The sequence below is a fragment of the Protopterus annectens genome, chromosome 2.part0 (genome assembly GCF_019279795.1).
Source record: "Protopterus annectens isolate FY-2018-M chromosome 2.part0, PAN1.0, whole genome shotgun sequence".
NCBI lineage: Eukaryota > Metazoa > Chordata > Ceratodontiformes > Protopteridae > Protopterus > Protopterus annectens.
This window is the reverse complement of record NC_056728.1, coordinates 1,861,684,959-1,861,701,341: the sequence shown is the minus strand read 5'-3', so window position 1 is coordinate 1,861,701,341 and position 16,383 is coordinate 1,861,684,959. Positions and strand designations below refer to the sequence as shown.

Below are 16,383 nucleotides of genomic sequence, written 5' to 3'. Positions count from 1 at the left end.
AGTGCATCATCTCCCTGCTCAAGTAACTGACACACACACACACACACACACACACACACACACACACACACACACACACACACACACACACACACACTCCTGGGGAAGGCTGGCATAGGTTCACTATCTATGCCCTCTTTTGCCCAGACTATAAGGTAGAAATCACGACCACTACTTATCAGCTACTAATACGGCCCTTCCCAAAGGGTGACCAATGTTACTGTTATCCAAATAGTAAGTATGGCCCAGGGCCAAGGCTGTTGGAGTGGATTGTATAGTATCACCAAATACATGCAAGTAGTCTAAGAGCTTAAATGATCTCTACATAAAACAGCCACAATTAAAAGGTTTAAAATATTTAATTCTAAATCATAAAAACACAAGACAATACTCATTAATTCAACACAGTGACAATAGAGAGTTCAGAAATCACATGAAATACTTTAAAACAACATTGTAGGACCATCTGGCATAAATATAGAAAACAGCTAGACTAATCTTGCTGTATATTCCTATCTATCTCTAAGAGAAATACTAAGATTTAGATCCTACTTACAGAGCAAGGCAGAGTGCTGGTGAGTTGTCCGCTTCAGAACAAAATACAAAATGCACTCTCTTTCTCTGAGAGAGAGTTCTTAAACTGATAATACACATTAGTGCTGTCATTTCAAATTACATGATTCTTGCCACTTCTGATTTAGTTCACAGGCTAACAAAACTCAAAATTTAACATTTCTTTGTGATTTGCAGCTGCCAGGAAGTCACAGCAATAAAAGACACTTTACACGTGAAATCTAGTAATTGTCTCTGTCTTAAGACAATAGAAAGCATTTCCAGCTGCAGACATTCTGCCTCCTATCTTGAGATCACTCACAGTCATAACATTCTTTACTTATCAGCTTTCTTCCAGCAGGGTGCAATGTGGTTACATTTTAGAAGCTCCGCACATAGCACAGTTTTCTTACATTTGTGAAACCAGCCTGTGGATCATATTAATATTTGCAATAACATATAATTATTTACAAAATTCTATCTGGCTGGGCTGGCAGCCCCTCACTTTATCACAGATGTAATTTTAAGTTGTACATAGCATAACATAGGCTATTATAATTAGATTCTATCAACATACATTTAGTGAAAAATAAGTTTGTAATTTTAATATATGGTATCAAGTGGTTGAAGTGTTCAGTGTTTCCTCTCAAAATAGATTTTATAAAGTACAGAGTAAACATTGATCAAAATTGTGAATATTTGAGAGTAGTGTCCATTACCTAATAAAGCAAGTTAAATAAACATAAGTATAGTCTTGCTGCAAAAAGGAAAGACAAGTATGCCGTCAAAACTTATCTCACATTATAGGTAAGACAAACGTAGGTCATTTTCTGGAGATTCTACTTGACTGTATTAGATTATAGAGACTACTATAAATATAGCTATATTAATTAAATGAGTCCATAAAGTGCCTGGATTGCCAGTGAGTTTTAAAAAAGGTAAATGAAGCCATACTAATCTGGATCCACAAGTGTAATCACTACAGGTAAGAGCAGGATGCCTGTCCTCATCTCCTCTCACTGTTGGAGTGTTTTCGGAATCTGTCCTTAGGCCTCTCCTTTATGCCATCTTTTGCTCAGTTGTGTCTGGCTTACCAAATATACAGATGACTGCAAATTTGGAAAGATTGTCCTTAACCTAGCTGACACCATTCCCCTTCAGACATCACTTAACATTATGAATGAATGGTGCAATAGAAATAACATTGCCTTCAGTGGCAAAAGTTGTAGCATTTTGGCATTTGGCAATCCCCCACACTACCACCACCAGCTTTATTTTCTGGTGATGGGGATAATAAAACAATTTGGAGTCCATGAGTTATTGTAGATTATTATCAATGCAAGTATAGCTGCTACTATCTGCAGTGTGTGCAGAGTTGCCTACCCGATCATCCATGGGGTTGAGAATTGTGCCAGGGAAGCAGTTGTCCCTCTTTATACAGTACTTGTCAGACTGATTATTAAATATTTTATCCCATTATGCAAAGTGCTTTCATGCCATCTGGTACAATTAGAGAAGGTACAAAGATTCATCACAAAGGCAATCCAAGGGCTTCAAGGCTTGTCCTTGTAGCCAAAGAGTATAGCAACTCTGTCTCTCTCTTTCTCTGCCTGTATTTTGTCACCTTCTTAGCGGAGACCTGTGCCTGGCATTCAGAGCAGTAAAAGGCCCCTTATACTTCAAACCCTTTGCGTAGAATACCCCCCTCCATGACATGAGCATGACAGGACAATGAACCACAATAAAAATTAATATCAGCCATACCATGAAACATGACAACTTCTTCATTCTCAGACTGCTCCCCTTCTCAGCTAAACTCAGACCATCGAGTCATGCCTATTAAAAGGAAATCAATTACTAAATGGGCCCTTGCAAGTTCCAACATTGTATATAGGGGTGTTGAGCTCCTCAACAGAAAGCAAGTCTCCAGCTTGTTTGCTACCTATGAACTGTTTAATTTCAGCTTCCTTGTTTCATGGGTACTAACTGCAGCTCATATATTGCGAATGTTCAGTCATCTGTGATCCTGCATGCATATTAAATGGTAAAGAAATGTGTGCTTGCATACGGTAGAAGTAATCAAATTTGTGATATGAACATCACAGTTGCATGCTGTGAAAATGAGATATCGGTGTTTGAGGCGGTATTGTTGAAAGCGTCAGTTCATTGTTAAGTTAGTGTTATCAAGTCATGGATGGCTTTATTAAGAAGCTTCAGGGAGATTCAGTATTACCTCATTGTTCACTATGGGAATGAAGAACATTTGTAAAAAGCACCAGAATGAGCAGAAACCATGTAAAAGTAGCTTAATTGGGACCTGAAAAAAAAAAGTTCAAAAGTACCAAGACAGTTAGTTAGCCACTAGATTTACATGATGGGATAAGTGAACTGTCTTACACTGCTGTATGTTTAGAATAGCTCATAAATATTGCTAAAAGCTCATAAACATTGCTAAGCACCCACCAAGTATGAAAAAGCATTTGGTAGCAAACACCCAGATAAAATCTGGATTATTTTAAGAATATAAGCTTATATAAAAGTACACAGTAAGTTTAAGTTTCAGTTTTAAAAAATAGTTTACAATAAGTGAAAAAGCTCATGAAGCAAATCATTTTTTTTTTTTTGCAAAACTGTAATTTTACCAGCTTGCCAAAAAGTTGTGAAAATGTGAAAACTATGTTTGGAAAAGGCACAGGAAAGGGAGTCAGAAAGATTCCACATTCAGACGTGGCCATAAGCAGTAGAATGTCAGATGACACTGGAAATATTGGAACTGTAAGTTTATAAGCTGAAGAGTTGCAGAATCTCTGCAATTCAGGTGGATGATGTCTGTAGTGTAATGCAAGTTTATGCTTTTATTTGCCCCATTGATAGGGGAGTAGAAACTTGTTGATTTAAAGAGCTGTCAGAAACAGCAGTGAGCCAACATATTAAATTCTTATTTCAGCTCTTGGGATTTGTCATGGAACTCTCATAGGAATTTGCATGGATGGTACTCAGTTGGTAACCAGATGCGTTAGTGGATTGATATAACTTATCCAGAGTTCATGACTAAACACTATTTTCTTCAATGATAAATATCAGTTGTTAAAGCATTAGAACCCAGGTTAGAACTTGTCATGACAAAGCAGTGGAAATAATCAGCTACTTGAAACAAAAGCAACTGAAATGTCTGCTGCGATTGAAAGAAGTTTTTTCCATATCAGTATTGGTTCTTTGCTGGTGTGCTATAGCCTTGTTATGATGGTAAAATGTGATTGAGACACATGCAAGAGTTGCATAGAGAAAAAGCATATTTGTAGGTTTCTGAGTCTAACACATCAGTTAGAAGTAATTTTACTGATGTAACTTCTACCAACCCACACAATGTTGCTGCACAGGCATCTACAAACGCAGAGACGCACACACACACACACACACACACACACACACACACACACACACACACACACACACACACACACACACACACAGCATGTATGCATGCTCCCAAACAGTAAGACTAACTCCACACATCTCCTACACGTGTGTTGGCACCATGCGTGCTCACACTCACACACAGCTTTACAGTATTACCTGCTGTGGTATTAACAGCCTTTTTCCTGCTATAAACATCAGTAGGTGTATACCGTCAAAAGATGGTGTACTTTTTTTTATCCCTACTGTTCTGAAACAGCAGTATAGAACTTGTTTTTGAATCTCTCTGCTGTGCTGTTTCAGTCCTCGTGAAGGGCTCTGGTGAGCACATATGCTTAATCAGCATTAATCATGCCTCAGACCTCTGTATTGGTATATGACTTTTTCCAGCAACTTCTGTAGCACTTCATGCTGGAGTATTGTTACTGCTGTAGCTCTACAATGGTCTTTGAATTACTGCCTCATCATTCACCAAACAGTCCTCCTAGAAACAAGATTGTGCAGTGTATTGTGCTTCTGAATCGTGGCTGTCATATTTTTGCTGACCTGTGTTAAAGTGTAAAACACTGCTTCTTACTCTCATTCAGTGCAGAGAAGTGCAATGGCTGTCTCAGGAAGTGATGCAGTTACCAAGTTTACTTGGTAAACAGTCTTAGTCTTTGAAGTTGCCATACTTAACTGATTAGTTTAAGCACAGGAACAATGTGACTACTAGCATACAAGAGCCAAATGAACAAATGCATAAGAAAAGAGAACGGCTTCTGTTGGTAGAAGGATTATTGAGTGTACAAATGCCCAAACCTTATCTTCAGATTCAGCAGCTGTGCAGAAGTCATTATTTCCAGTTTTCACATTAACAACAGAACAGGTATAGACATTTCCTAACTCTGATTCTGTTGTTTAGCAAAATTAAAACAGCTTTATTTTTTTAAACTGCTCTTGTTTAATTTTATTAAGAACACATTGTGTTATTATTGTGTTTGATTATGCCAGTGTTATTAACAAAGAAAAAATGCATGCAAGTGTTATTTTCATACATATTTATTTGTACAGCCCAAAGGGTTATAATTGTATGATTATAAATATGTAATTATGGTAAAATTGCACGGTTAAAGCAGGTGCAGTGTGTGTGCATGCGTGTGTGCTTGTGCATGCATGTGTGTGTGTGTGTGTGTGTGTGTGTGTGTGTGTGTGTGTGTGTGTGTGTGTGTGCGCGCGCGCAAACATTGAAAATCACTAATATAGAAAGTCATCTTTTAAGGCAAGTCTGGACCACTGATAATTGTTAATCTCAGATGTTGTTTGCATTACAAACCCTAACTGGGATCATTGCACTATTTCACCACTTGTCTGACCACAGATCTTAAACACAAACTCCTTACCAGTTAGCTTTGTTACTGTAGTACTTATGTGTGCTAAAATAGCTGATGCTGTAGAACAGAAACTATATCAGAATTGGAAACCTAGACTTTCATTTAGACTGAGACATTCCTTTTTTAGTCCAGCACTGTGTCCTCTTATATGAACATAGATATTATTAAATTACTGACATCAGGTTCTCATGATTTAAGCCTTTAGATTTTGAAAGATTGGTTAGTCACATTTGTACTTCAAGTTGACTGTCTCATACATTTATTGTTTATTTCTTCTTCATGTTTTTCGCAGGCAGATGAATTTGTGCGGGCCAATGCATGTAACCAACTAACTGTGATAGCAGAACAGATTCGATATCTTCAAGAACAAGCCCGGAAGGTAAGATTTGATATGACTGCTATTTGGTGGGCTTTTGTAAGAAATGTCAGAGGAATGAGAGAGTAAGTAGGATGAGGCAAATGTGATGATGGAAAGCAACAAAGTAGTGAGTAAGAGAGCTGGTAACTTTGCCCCCCCCCCCCTTACTTTTTATGCCTTTCATTTACTAAGCACTTCTGTGTGTAATGGAGACCCAGGCCTCGCATACCTAACCCTAACTTTGGTTCTGAATGAAAAATGTCCATCACTTTACCCATCTCCATCATACCTGTCAAGCTGTTTAACTTGACCTGGGTGAGCTACCTGGATTGTTTATAGTAATTCTGCACTGCATTCTCTCACACAGCTGTAATGGACCTTGCCCATATTTGCTGTACCACTTCTGACCAGCATTTGACAGCCCATGGTCAGCATTCCTTAACAAAATTAATTTTCTGTGCAGCTGTCTTCATATATGATATATCATGCTTTCTCAGGTAAAACAAAATAGCCTCCGAATCCCTAATTACCTTAGCTGCCTTTGGCAGTACCTGCCTAAGTTGAGGCCACTTCATGTTTGACACCCCAAACAATTTAACATTTACATATGTTATGCTTCCTTTTTATATCCTAGCCAGCATTGTACCCTGTTCACATAGTAGTATTGTATAATCCAAATCACCTTTGTTTCCTGTGTCCTCAAGATGCAAAACAAAGAAAACACGCTAAAGCAATCGACTCCTAACATAAGCTCTGTATGCATTGGGATTTCCAGATGCTTAATGCCCCCCTGGTATGCCCCCATTCTTATCAGGAAAGAATGTGGTGAATGCCTGCCCCACCTGGTCCACCCCACTCCACTGCTTTCTGAAGTATGGCTCTCACTTGATATTGCATAAGTGGTTCCCCCCACAGGTGTCAAATTAAGGGGTCTGGCTGCTTGCACTGCTGTGCCTGATGCCCATGTAGTATTTCTGCCACATCTTAGCATAAACCTTAAGGAGGATAAAGCCATACCATTCAAACTCTCCCCTCCTCATCCATCTTGGACCTTGGCACATAAATACAACCCCCCCCCACTCAAAAACACAAACATTGTCCAATTGTAACACAATCTGCTGACCTTTTTTATTTGGCCGTACCAGCTGTGACAACCTAAATATTCCATACAAAGGCCATTAAGAAATGGGCCATAAACAAAAGAACCTCATTAGCACATACACCAGCCCATGGTAAGGCATCCCACATCACCTTCAGCACCCTTGGCCCTATGGGATACTACCTGTACCACTTCTGTAGGGACTGCTACTTATACCACTTCTGTAGGGACTGCCTCTTCCACTCCTTAAACAAGACATGCACTTGAAAGCTTTGCTATATCAACCCATTCCAAGGCTTGGTGAAGCCATAAAAATGCCAATACATAACGTCTAGCCTTGGCAGGACTCCATCCCAAGTCCTTCATTACTGTAGTGTAACTTCTGTTCTAATGAGAAGGGATGGGTCATACAGCTACCCATCCTTAAGCTGTTCTAGTTTCAAGAAAATGTTGAATGCCGTTGTCATGTGTGTGTTTGTTTATTTATTTATTTCACATTTGTTAACTGGATTAGTCTAACCTGAGTTTGCAAACAAACCCATTTTCAGTGGAGACCCCAGAGGAAAAGCCCCAGCAAACATAAGTAAAGATAAAGTGACAATATACAAATATTAAATAACAATCACAATACAAACAAATTGTAAAAAGAAAAGATTATTAACTAGTTGCATTGCATTGATAGTAAGCAACCCATTTTCAGTGGAGACCCAAGGGGAAAGAGCCCCAAAAAACATAAGCAAAGATAAATGTACAGGACAAAAACTATTAAAAATAACAATGCAAATACGAAATGAATTATAGAGAGAAAAACAAAAGAAAAAATTATGAACATTAAGGGTTGCACTGGTAGCAGTGGTCTAAATTTACTACATATAAGAGTAAAAACAAAAGGATAATCATTGTTCAAAAGAAGGAAAATGTACAGACATTGATATGAAGTGGGGGGTAGTGTGGAGAATGGGAGGGGGGAGAGAGAAAGGAGGAGCTGTAGTGGGGATGTAGTAGAGCTGAGGGTTTAGGAGGTTAGCTTAAGCAGAAGTTACTGCATAATCATTGTTCTTGAACTGAAGGAATTAATCCACAGATGTAATTTTCTCCCACATAGTCCATAATGTGGCCTGGTGCTTCCTCTTGCCCTGGACATGCAGTTGGAGCCAGCCTTTTGAAGTGTACCTAGTGTAAATGAGAAAGTGAATCTGCCAATGAGTTTTCCAAATCTGGTACATGCTGAACTTAAAATTTGAGTCAACCACCACAGTATTCAGTAGGAGACAGAGGCACAACAATAAAAACTTTTATTAAAACGAGAGGTTAGCACTGTCACAGGGTTACTGCTTCATACTCAAGTACCAACTCTTTTGCTCAACGTTTTCCAGAATTCATAAATTCCAATGCATTGGATCAACTTATTCACACCCCCAGCAATGTCCTAGACCTGGTCATTACCAACATGGGAAACCGTTGTTCCACACCAGAGGTCAATTCCTCGTTGATCAGATCCGACTACAAGCTAATCAGCCTAGACATCCACATCCCACCCCCCACCCCCAATTAGGGAAACCATCGTAAAAAAACTTCTCTAAAGCCAACTTCACACTTCTTAAGACAGAAGTGGCAAACTTCATGACACCCATGCAGATGGACAGTAGAGGTATGACTGCCGAATCCTACACAAATGCACTTTATAAGCACTTACATGAGTGCATGGATCATGCTATCCCTAATAGAACCAAGATGTTATCCTCCAAAAAAGGAAGCCAATCTGGTGGTCCTCTGCTATAAACAAACTCTACAACAGAAGAAAGAAACTGTTACAAAAAAGAGTAAAATCCCATGACTGGAGGAACTCCCTGGTCAACCTCAGTAAGAAGCTGAGATCCCTCATAAAATCCTCCTAAGCTAGTTACGAAAACAAAATTGACACGGACTCTAAAGACAACCATAAAGCATTCTATAGCTATGTCAAGAATCTAAATGGGAACACTCAGATCTGCTCTGAGTTACAGCACAATGGCACTAAATATACAGAACCAACTGATATTGCCAACATCCTAGCAGATAGGTTCAGTGCTAACTTTACCCCCCTCTCACCCCCTAGAGGGCCCATCTCTATACCGGAAGAATTCAAAGTTCCTATAATCACGGCTGCACAGGTAAAAAACACACTCTCCAAAGCCAAGAACACAGCATCCATGGGACCTGACAATATCCCAGGCTGCATTCTACATGAACTACAGAATGAACTGGCACCCTACCTAAGTACCATCTTCAATCATAGCCTCACCTCAGGCTTTGTACCCACTGAATGGTGCACCGCGATGGTTATCCAACTCCACAAAGGGGGAGCCACGACGGACCCCGGGAACTACCGCCCCATTAGCCTGATGAGCCTGGTCTGCAAGGCCATGGAATGTATCATCGTGGAACTCATAAACAAAGACATTGGTAATCTTCAAACTCTGGACTCTACCCAGTTTGGATTTGTAAAAGGCAGATCATGTCTCTTAAACCTGATTGACTTCTTTGAAGCAGTCACCAAAGCCATAGATGAGGGTAAAATGGTTCACACAGCTTATCTAGATCTCGCCAAGGCTTTTGACACCATCCCTCACTCTGGAATTATAGATAAGCTCACTAAACTAGGTATAAATCTCTATGTCACAAGATGGGTTGCCAACTGGCTCACTGACAGAACCCACACTGTGAAAGTAGTGGATTCCAAATCCGACATCAGACCAGTGACAAGTGGAGTACCACAGGGTTCAGTCCTGGGTCCTCTCCTGTTTGGTATCTACTTCTCTGAAGTGCAGGCCAACACAGAAGGTCTTTGGCTAACAAAGTTTGCAGATGACTGCAAACTAGGAGCCATAATCGAAACTCCTAACGATGTGGACAAACTACAAAAGGGCCTCACTGAGACAGATACCTGGTGTCAAAGCCATGGCCTGAAGCTCAATGCCAAAAAGTGTATCGTCATCCCCTTTGGTAAAAAGTCTGTACCCATGATCTACCACATAGCTGGTAGTCTACTTAATGCCGAAAATGTGATGAGACCTTGGGACACAGGTGGACAGTAGTCTCTCCTTTGATAATCACATCGCCACAGTGGTCAGGAAATCCTTCTTATGTGGCTCATCTCATCACAAAAGGATTCTCATCCAGAAAAAAAGAGGTCATTGTTCCCCTCTACTCATCACTCATTAGACCCATTATAAAGTACAACGCCCCTTTTGGTATGTACCTCACAAGACATCTACAACAACTGGAAAGACCACAGAAATACCTCACAAAGAGGATTACTGGCCTCAAACAGATGCCCTATGCAGACCATCTCAAAAAACTACAGCTTTACTCCATCGCATATCGCCTACTCAGGGGCGATCTCTGCCTAACATACAAAGCTATGTCAAACCCAGAGCTGTTGGACATGCTCCACTTAAAGAAATCCCAATCCCTCCGAGCTACACGCTCTAGGGACCTAAACCTTGTCACCACGATAAACAGAACATGCTGTAGGGATAGATTCCTGTCCCAGAGACTTCCCATACTCTGGAACAGACTATCTATCTATGTCAAACAGAGCTCATTAGCACACTTCAAGAAAAATCTTGATGATTGGATGGGAAATGGGAAATTCACCCCGGGATCACTTCTGTGGCTCTGCTCGACAGGGGCACAGGAAAATAATTTCCTTGGGTGGTGAAAGCCAGTTTACATTTTTTGGCTAGGCTTGTATGGGCCCTAGGGCCGATAGCCTAGTACCTACCTATGAATCAGACCATACAAAACAGGAAAACACTTCCCAGGCTTTTAGTACATATATCGCAGGTGTGTTCATAAATTGGGATAATTAAAGGACAGCTTGTCCCTATTTGCAGGATGTGTTCAACTGACCATGATTTCGTAGAAGAGAGTGGTGTTTTAACTAAGATGTTCCTGGAGAGAGGTTACCCCAAAGATGTTGTAGAAAGGTTTACAACAAGGTCTTAAGAGGGTAGAACAAACGGGTTTAAACCCATATTAGGAGTGGACCCCATAGGGGGACATTCCCCGGTTGGGGGTCTTGACCTGCAACACAAAGAAAAAAATGATTCAGGGTTTGTAAGAGCTTTTATAACTGAATTTAATGGAGACTCACTGCTCGTGGGGGACATAATGGAAAGAGAATGGTGTAATCCTTCTGACCTTGGAGGTATTTTTGAAACCCCTTTTAAGATTATTTATAGTCTGGGTCCCAGTGTTAAGGACTTATTGGAGCGATCCAGTCAACAAAATGAAAACCCCAGAAAAGTGGGAACTTTCAACTGTGGTTCTTGCCCTCAGTGTAGGTACATTATTAACAGAGATGCAGTATTTTTAGTCGCTAGGGACATGTATCTGACAAGCAAGGTTCGTAATATTTGTGAGTCAAGTGGTTTGATTTACATGTCCCTATGCAATAAATGTACTGCTTTCTATATAGGTAAAACTGAGGCAAAGTTGATGAGAATTTATGAACACACCGACGATATAAGTACTAAAAGTCTGGGAAGTGTTTACATACCCTTACCTGTGTTGGTGCAAATTTTTCTTTTTTTTTTTTGTGCTAGAAGAAATAGTAAAGGACCTGAGGGGAGGGCCTTGGGAGACCAGGATAGAGTATAGGAAGGTTTATTGGCAGATTCTGTTGGAGACCAATAAACCTTCAGGTTTAAATTACATTATCTCCCTAGCCCCAGTTTTAAAATAGAGATCTGCAAGGTTATGAAGAAATTTCTTCCTTTGTCTTGCTTTTCCTTACATGGCCATTAGATGGTGCTACTGTTCTTCCTACAAATTCATGTATTAAATGTGTTCATTTTTAATTATTTATATATTTTATTCTAACTTTGGAAGTTATGTATTTAAAAGGCTAAAATTTTTAATGTTTTTTTAACTATCATGAATGATATTTATGGGGAATGCAAGAAAATTAAACAAGTTTTACGGTTTATATATTTGGATAGGGTATTGTCCTTTTAATTGTATTGTGAGTTTTATTTGAATTTGTCTGTGACTGGTGGTTGTAAAACTGGAATGGGTGTATAACAAAGGGATTTACATGACTTTGGTGTTGGGCATCTGATGAAGTCTGTTAGTAGAAAACGCAATAGTAACTGTCAGCATTTATGTTTTTTCTGTACTTTGACTGTCACTTCTAATAAATTGGATTACCGGAGCTGCACTGGGTGTCTTTTGTGTTGAAACTTTACCTGGAACCTTGAAAGCTGACTGAGTCTTGCTTTGCCGTTAGAGCCATCCTGCCCTTGTTTGGTACTCCCACAGCTGCCTCGTTAAATGATGCATCATACACTGAAGTTTTCCTACTACCTAGTCATTCATAGACTCTCGTTCTGAGTATGACAAGTCATGGATGAGCAGAATTTCACTTGTTTTTTTCCTTTGGTATAAAAACAATGGGTGACACCCTGTATTGTCATAAAAGTGAATGTAAAAGATTGGCTTGCTAACTTGCCTACTATTTCTTTGACAAGTTTCACTCATATCAACTTTGGTTGTGACCTTAATACAAATAATGGATGAAAGAGTAATTATGTAAACACAGGCTAAATATTGATTCAGAAAGTAACCCTGAAAGTACTTATTTGTAAATGTTTTGAAAAAAAAATGAATGCCTTTTGGCCCGGGTCATGGCTGAAAACAGTCCTTGGACCAGTTCCATTTACCTGGTTAACAAGTTAAATAAGTAGGTAAATAAAAATAAACCAACAAACAAATAAATAGATTTCTCAATGACTCTTCTTACTGTAATGAATCGGTGGAGCCAAAAGAGGACTCTTTTCCTAGTTTCCCTAAGTGACGTATTTATTTTCAGAAGTTCTGAAACAGTCAGATCAATAGCAGATTATCAAAACTTTATGCAATCAATCTCTTTTAAAATTATAGTTGAGAGAAAAATGATGATGCACACAGTGTGTCTTCATCAGTATTGTTTATGACTTCTCTAATTTTCCAGATAAAATGATCTTTGTATTTCTCCAGTTTCTCTAATTGTGTAGTAGTATAATAGCAGGATGAACTGTTATTACATAATTATACCAAGCTGTGTTTTACTTACCTTATTATAAGTAGAATTCATTGTTTGGATTATCTGAATTGGTTAATCTTGCAATAAGATGATCATTTGGAAATGAATTAGATTTATTAGTCAAATCTATGTACACAACAGAATAAGACAATCCATTATCTAGTGCCATGCTTAAAACAACACAACCTACAAGATTTGAAAAACACGAAAGATTAAATTGAGAACTGTGCTGATTATAAACTTGTACTTTTCAAAACTGTAGAAAGAGGAATGTGTTGTACTACTGAATAATATGCAGTTGCTCAGGACATTTGCTAGGCTTATTAGTCTGTAATTTCTAGGTTTAGAGCTAACCCCCATCCACCCATAGAGGAATACCATCAGTATTTTTCCATTAAATTGGAGCATAAAAATGTTTCCAGGACAGCTGATATAAATGTAGAATTTTTACTAAATCACTCTCTATATCATTGATAAACTGAACAGGAATTCTATCTCTTCCCATATTGATACAGTTATTAACATACCATAACCAATAATATAGTTAAGCCTTAAGGAATTTAGGGCTTGGTTACCCTGAAATATATTAAGTGACTTATTTTCTCTTGGTTAGATATAAAGTGGACAAAGTGGTAACTTACTGAGTTCATTACTCTGGTTTTGACTTGTTGTTCCCTTCAGTAGATTGGTGATAGTAATACATCTGTTTGTGTGCCAGCAGTGATTCGGTTTTGGTCGGCTTTTCTCTTTACTTTGCAGATGTGCAACTTTAGGGGTGTGATGCCCTCACACGAGGTATGCGAGGGGGTTTGCCCCTACAAAAATCTTTTTATTTTATCTTTGATCTCTGTTTTTGGTCTGGTTGAGTCTTCATGGAATGCGATGTGCTGGAACCATCTAAAGGATAAATAACACAGCATGGACACAACTAAATGGAAAACACGTGCAAGTGCTTTTAAATTATCCTTTTTATTAAGGCATTTTTATAACTCAAATTATTGATCTATTTTGATTTATTTATTTGAATCTACATGGGTACAAAAGGCTTTACTGTTCCCTCCCAATACGTACATCCAAAAGATATTCAGATATATTTCTAATATTCCTAATTATCATTTTATCCGAATTCCAGCAGTGTTAAATATTTTAAATTTTTCAGATTTAATTTTCTTAATTAGCAAATGGAAATATTTATTTTGATTATGATGTTTAGCAATATTGTAATTCCACAACCTTGATTTACATGTAACTGTTGTCTTATAACATTGACTATTGTCGTGCCCCTTATCATAAAGCTGTTCTCATCACCTTCTGAGAATAATGTTATCAAGTAATAAGTTCCATTTCCAAAAATGGAATTGATCCTGAATTTTGTTATGACTTGCAGTAGCAGATTTCCCATAACTCTGTAATGTGCTTCCTTCTGTCTTCAGATTTTGATAATCAAGCATAATAATGTAATGATGCATGTTTCCTTATAGTAATATACTGCTATAGTCCACAGTCTCATCAGAATCTGTCACAGTTAGATTGTCAAGTTGCAAACAAACACATACATGTACAGAGAACTCTGCTTAGATATTGTTAAAACCACAAAAGTGAAAGTTAATATTTCTCATTTGGGACTTGAACCCATGACCTCTTACATTTATGCTAGCATTGCTACTTCTGGGCCCACAAAAGCTTCTGAATAGAGGGTGTTGAGTTTTCCCTTAGTAGCTTTTTTCTCTCAGCTAGGAAACTCCTAGCATGGTGTTTAAGGTCAAATTGCAACACACACACACACACACACACACACACACACACACACGCGCCCCCTCTGCTCTGACTTTTGTTTGTCCAGTGTCAGTAACACCACTATGGAATGGTATACGTCTTTTCTTTTTAGTTCTGCGGTTCCAGCAGTGGCTGAGCACAGGGCTTCTCTGCATTTGTGTGTGTTTGCAATTTGACCATAATCAACATGACGGTAGTTTCCTAGCTAAAAGAAAAAAGCTGTTATGGAAAACTCAGTCCCATATGCCCAAAGGCCATTTTTGGTCCAACAACAGTAACACCAGAACAGAATGATAGACACCTTGGGTTCAAGTCCCAAATGAGAACCAATATATTTCATTTATTTCTAAGATTCTTACAGTTAAGTTGTGTATTTATAAATTTTATTCACGGCTATTGCTGACTAAATCAGGACTATTTGTATCTCTAGGCAGACAGTTGCTGGTTATACCAAAAGTATTTATGCGTGTACTTGGACAGTTGTTACTTGTTAAATCAAGTACCTCTAACTGGAGGGGAGTAGTTGGTTTAAATTTTGAAGGAGAATATATCACTGAGTTTTGTATTGCCAGGGATGAATAGCATTACTATTGACATTGAGGAAACACAGGTAAAAGGTATAGGGCTTGATTTTGGCTTCTGTTAGTTAGGCTTGTAATAGTCTGCAGACTGATAGCCTAGTATTTACCCATAAATCTATCAAAAAATGAATGGAATATATGATACATTTTTGAATAATGCCAGAGCTGATGTTCTTCATGTTTCACTGTAGCAGTCATCCCCTGTGGGTGCTGTGGTAGCCCTTGGCCAGCCCGAATACCAGAGTCAAATTTTTTTGCGTCGGCAGCCATCTCCTGTAGTCTAACTTCAGGTCATCAGTGCTGTAAAGCAAGGCAGCCGACATCATTACATCAGTCTTTCTTGCCGTGAAGTCTGTAGCAGAAGCAGTTTGCACAAGTGTCGGTCAGTCGCTACCAGAAGTTGAATTTCATCTGAAAACGTCTAAAGCTAAGTACCACATTGGGGATCCTTTTTTCTTGCACTAACAGATGCCTGAAAAAATTAACAATTGTCTCGCCTTTGGAAATTGGATCCCATACTGAGACTTCCATTCTTACTGCATCACTTGTTTAGGCCCAGACCATGATGTCCCCTGTTGCCGGTTCTGAGCCCTCTTTAATGCGAGAACCATTCACCATAGAGGTCTTTTTTAGACAGTTATTTTCATGTTCCGTCTTTGCATTCTGATATGGCGTCTGTCAGCCAATAATCTGTGGACATTCTGAAAAAACGTAGAGCTAAAGATAGAGACAGACTACACAAGGCTAAGCCTTCTGATGACGCTACCGCTAAGCAGGTCGTCAGTTCTCCGGAATTCAATAAGGCGCTTTTGCAGCCCCTGATGCCCAATTCAATATCTAGGCAGGCCTCTACCGAGTCCCTTTTGGAGTCTGGTATGCCGCAGAAATCTTCTTCGTCTTACAAGCCTTTGGCTGTCTCTGCCTCTGTTGGGTCGGGAGCTGCGACGCAGGCACCGGCTTCTGAGGAGGCCTTTCATACTACCAATTCTAGACATCCGACTACCATTTCTCTCAGACCGATGGAGTCTCTCAGGTCTCGAAGCCAGGCCACTCCTAGGAAATCTGCTTCTAGCCACCATCTTGCTACTGCTCCACCACCCCAAGCACAAATGCATAAAATGGCAGGGGATCTCATCTCCCTTATCCAGGGTAGTCAGGCC

At 39.1% G+C, this 16,383-nt stretch overlaps 1 protein-coding gene across 1 annotated transcript in view; it reads left to right on the top strand.

Annotated features, from left to right (window-relative positions):
- CCHR2.PART0H1orf50 (chromosome chr2.part0 C1orf50 homolog) overlaps nucleotides 1-16,383 on the top strand; it is a 171,409-nt gene that overhangs the window by 69,661 nt on the left and 85,365 nt on the right. The window contains exon 4 of the mRNA XM_044061891.1: nucleotides 5,635-5,721. Within this exon, the coding sequence (XP_043917826.1) occupies nucleotides 5,635-5,721 (87 nt within the window). The remainder of the gene's footprint in view (nucleotides 1-5,634; nucleotides 5,722-16,383) is intronic.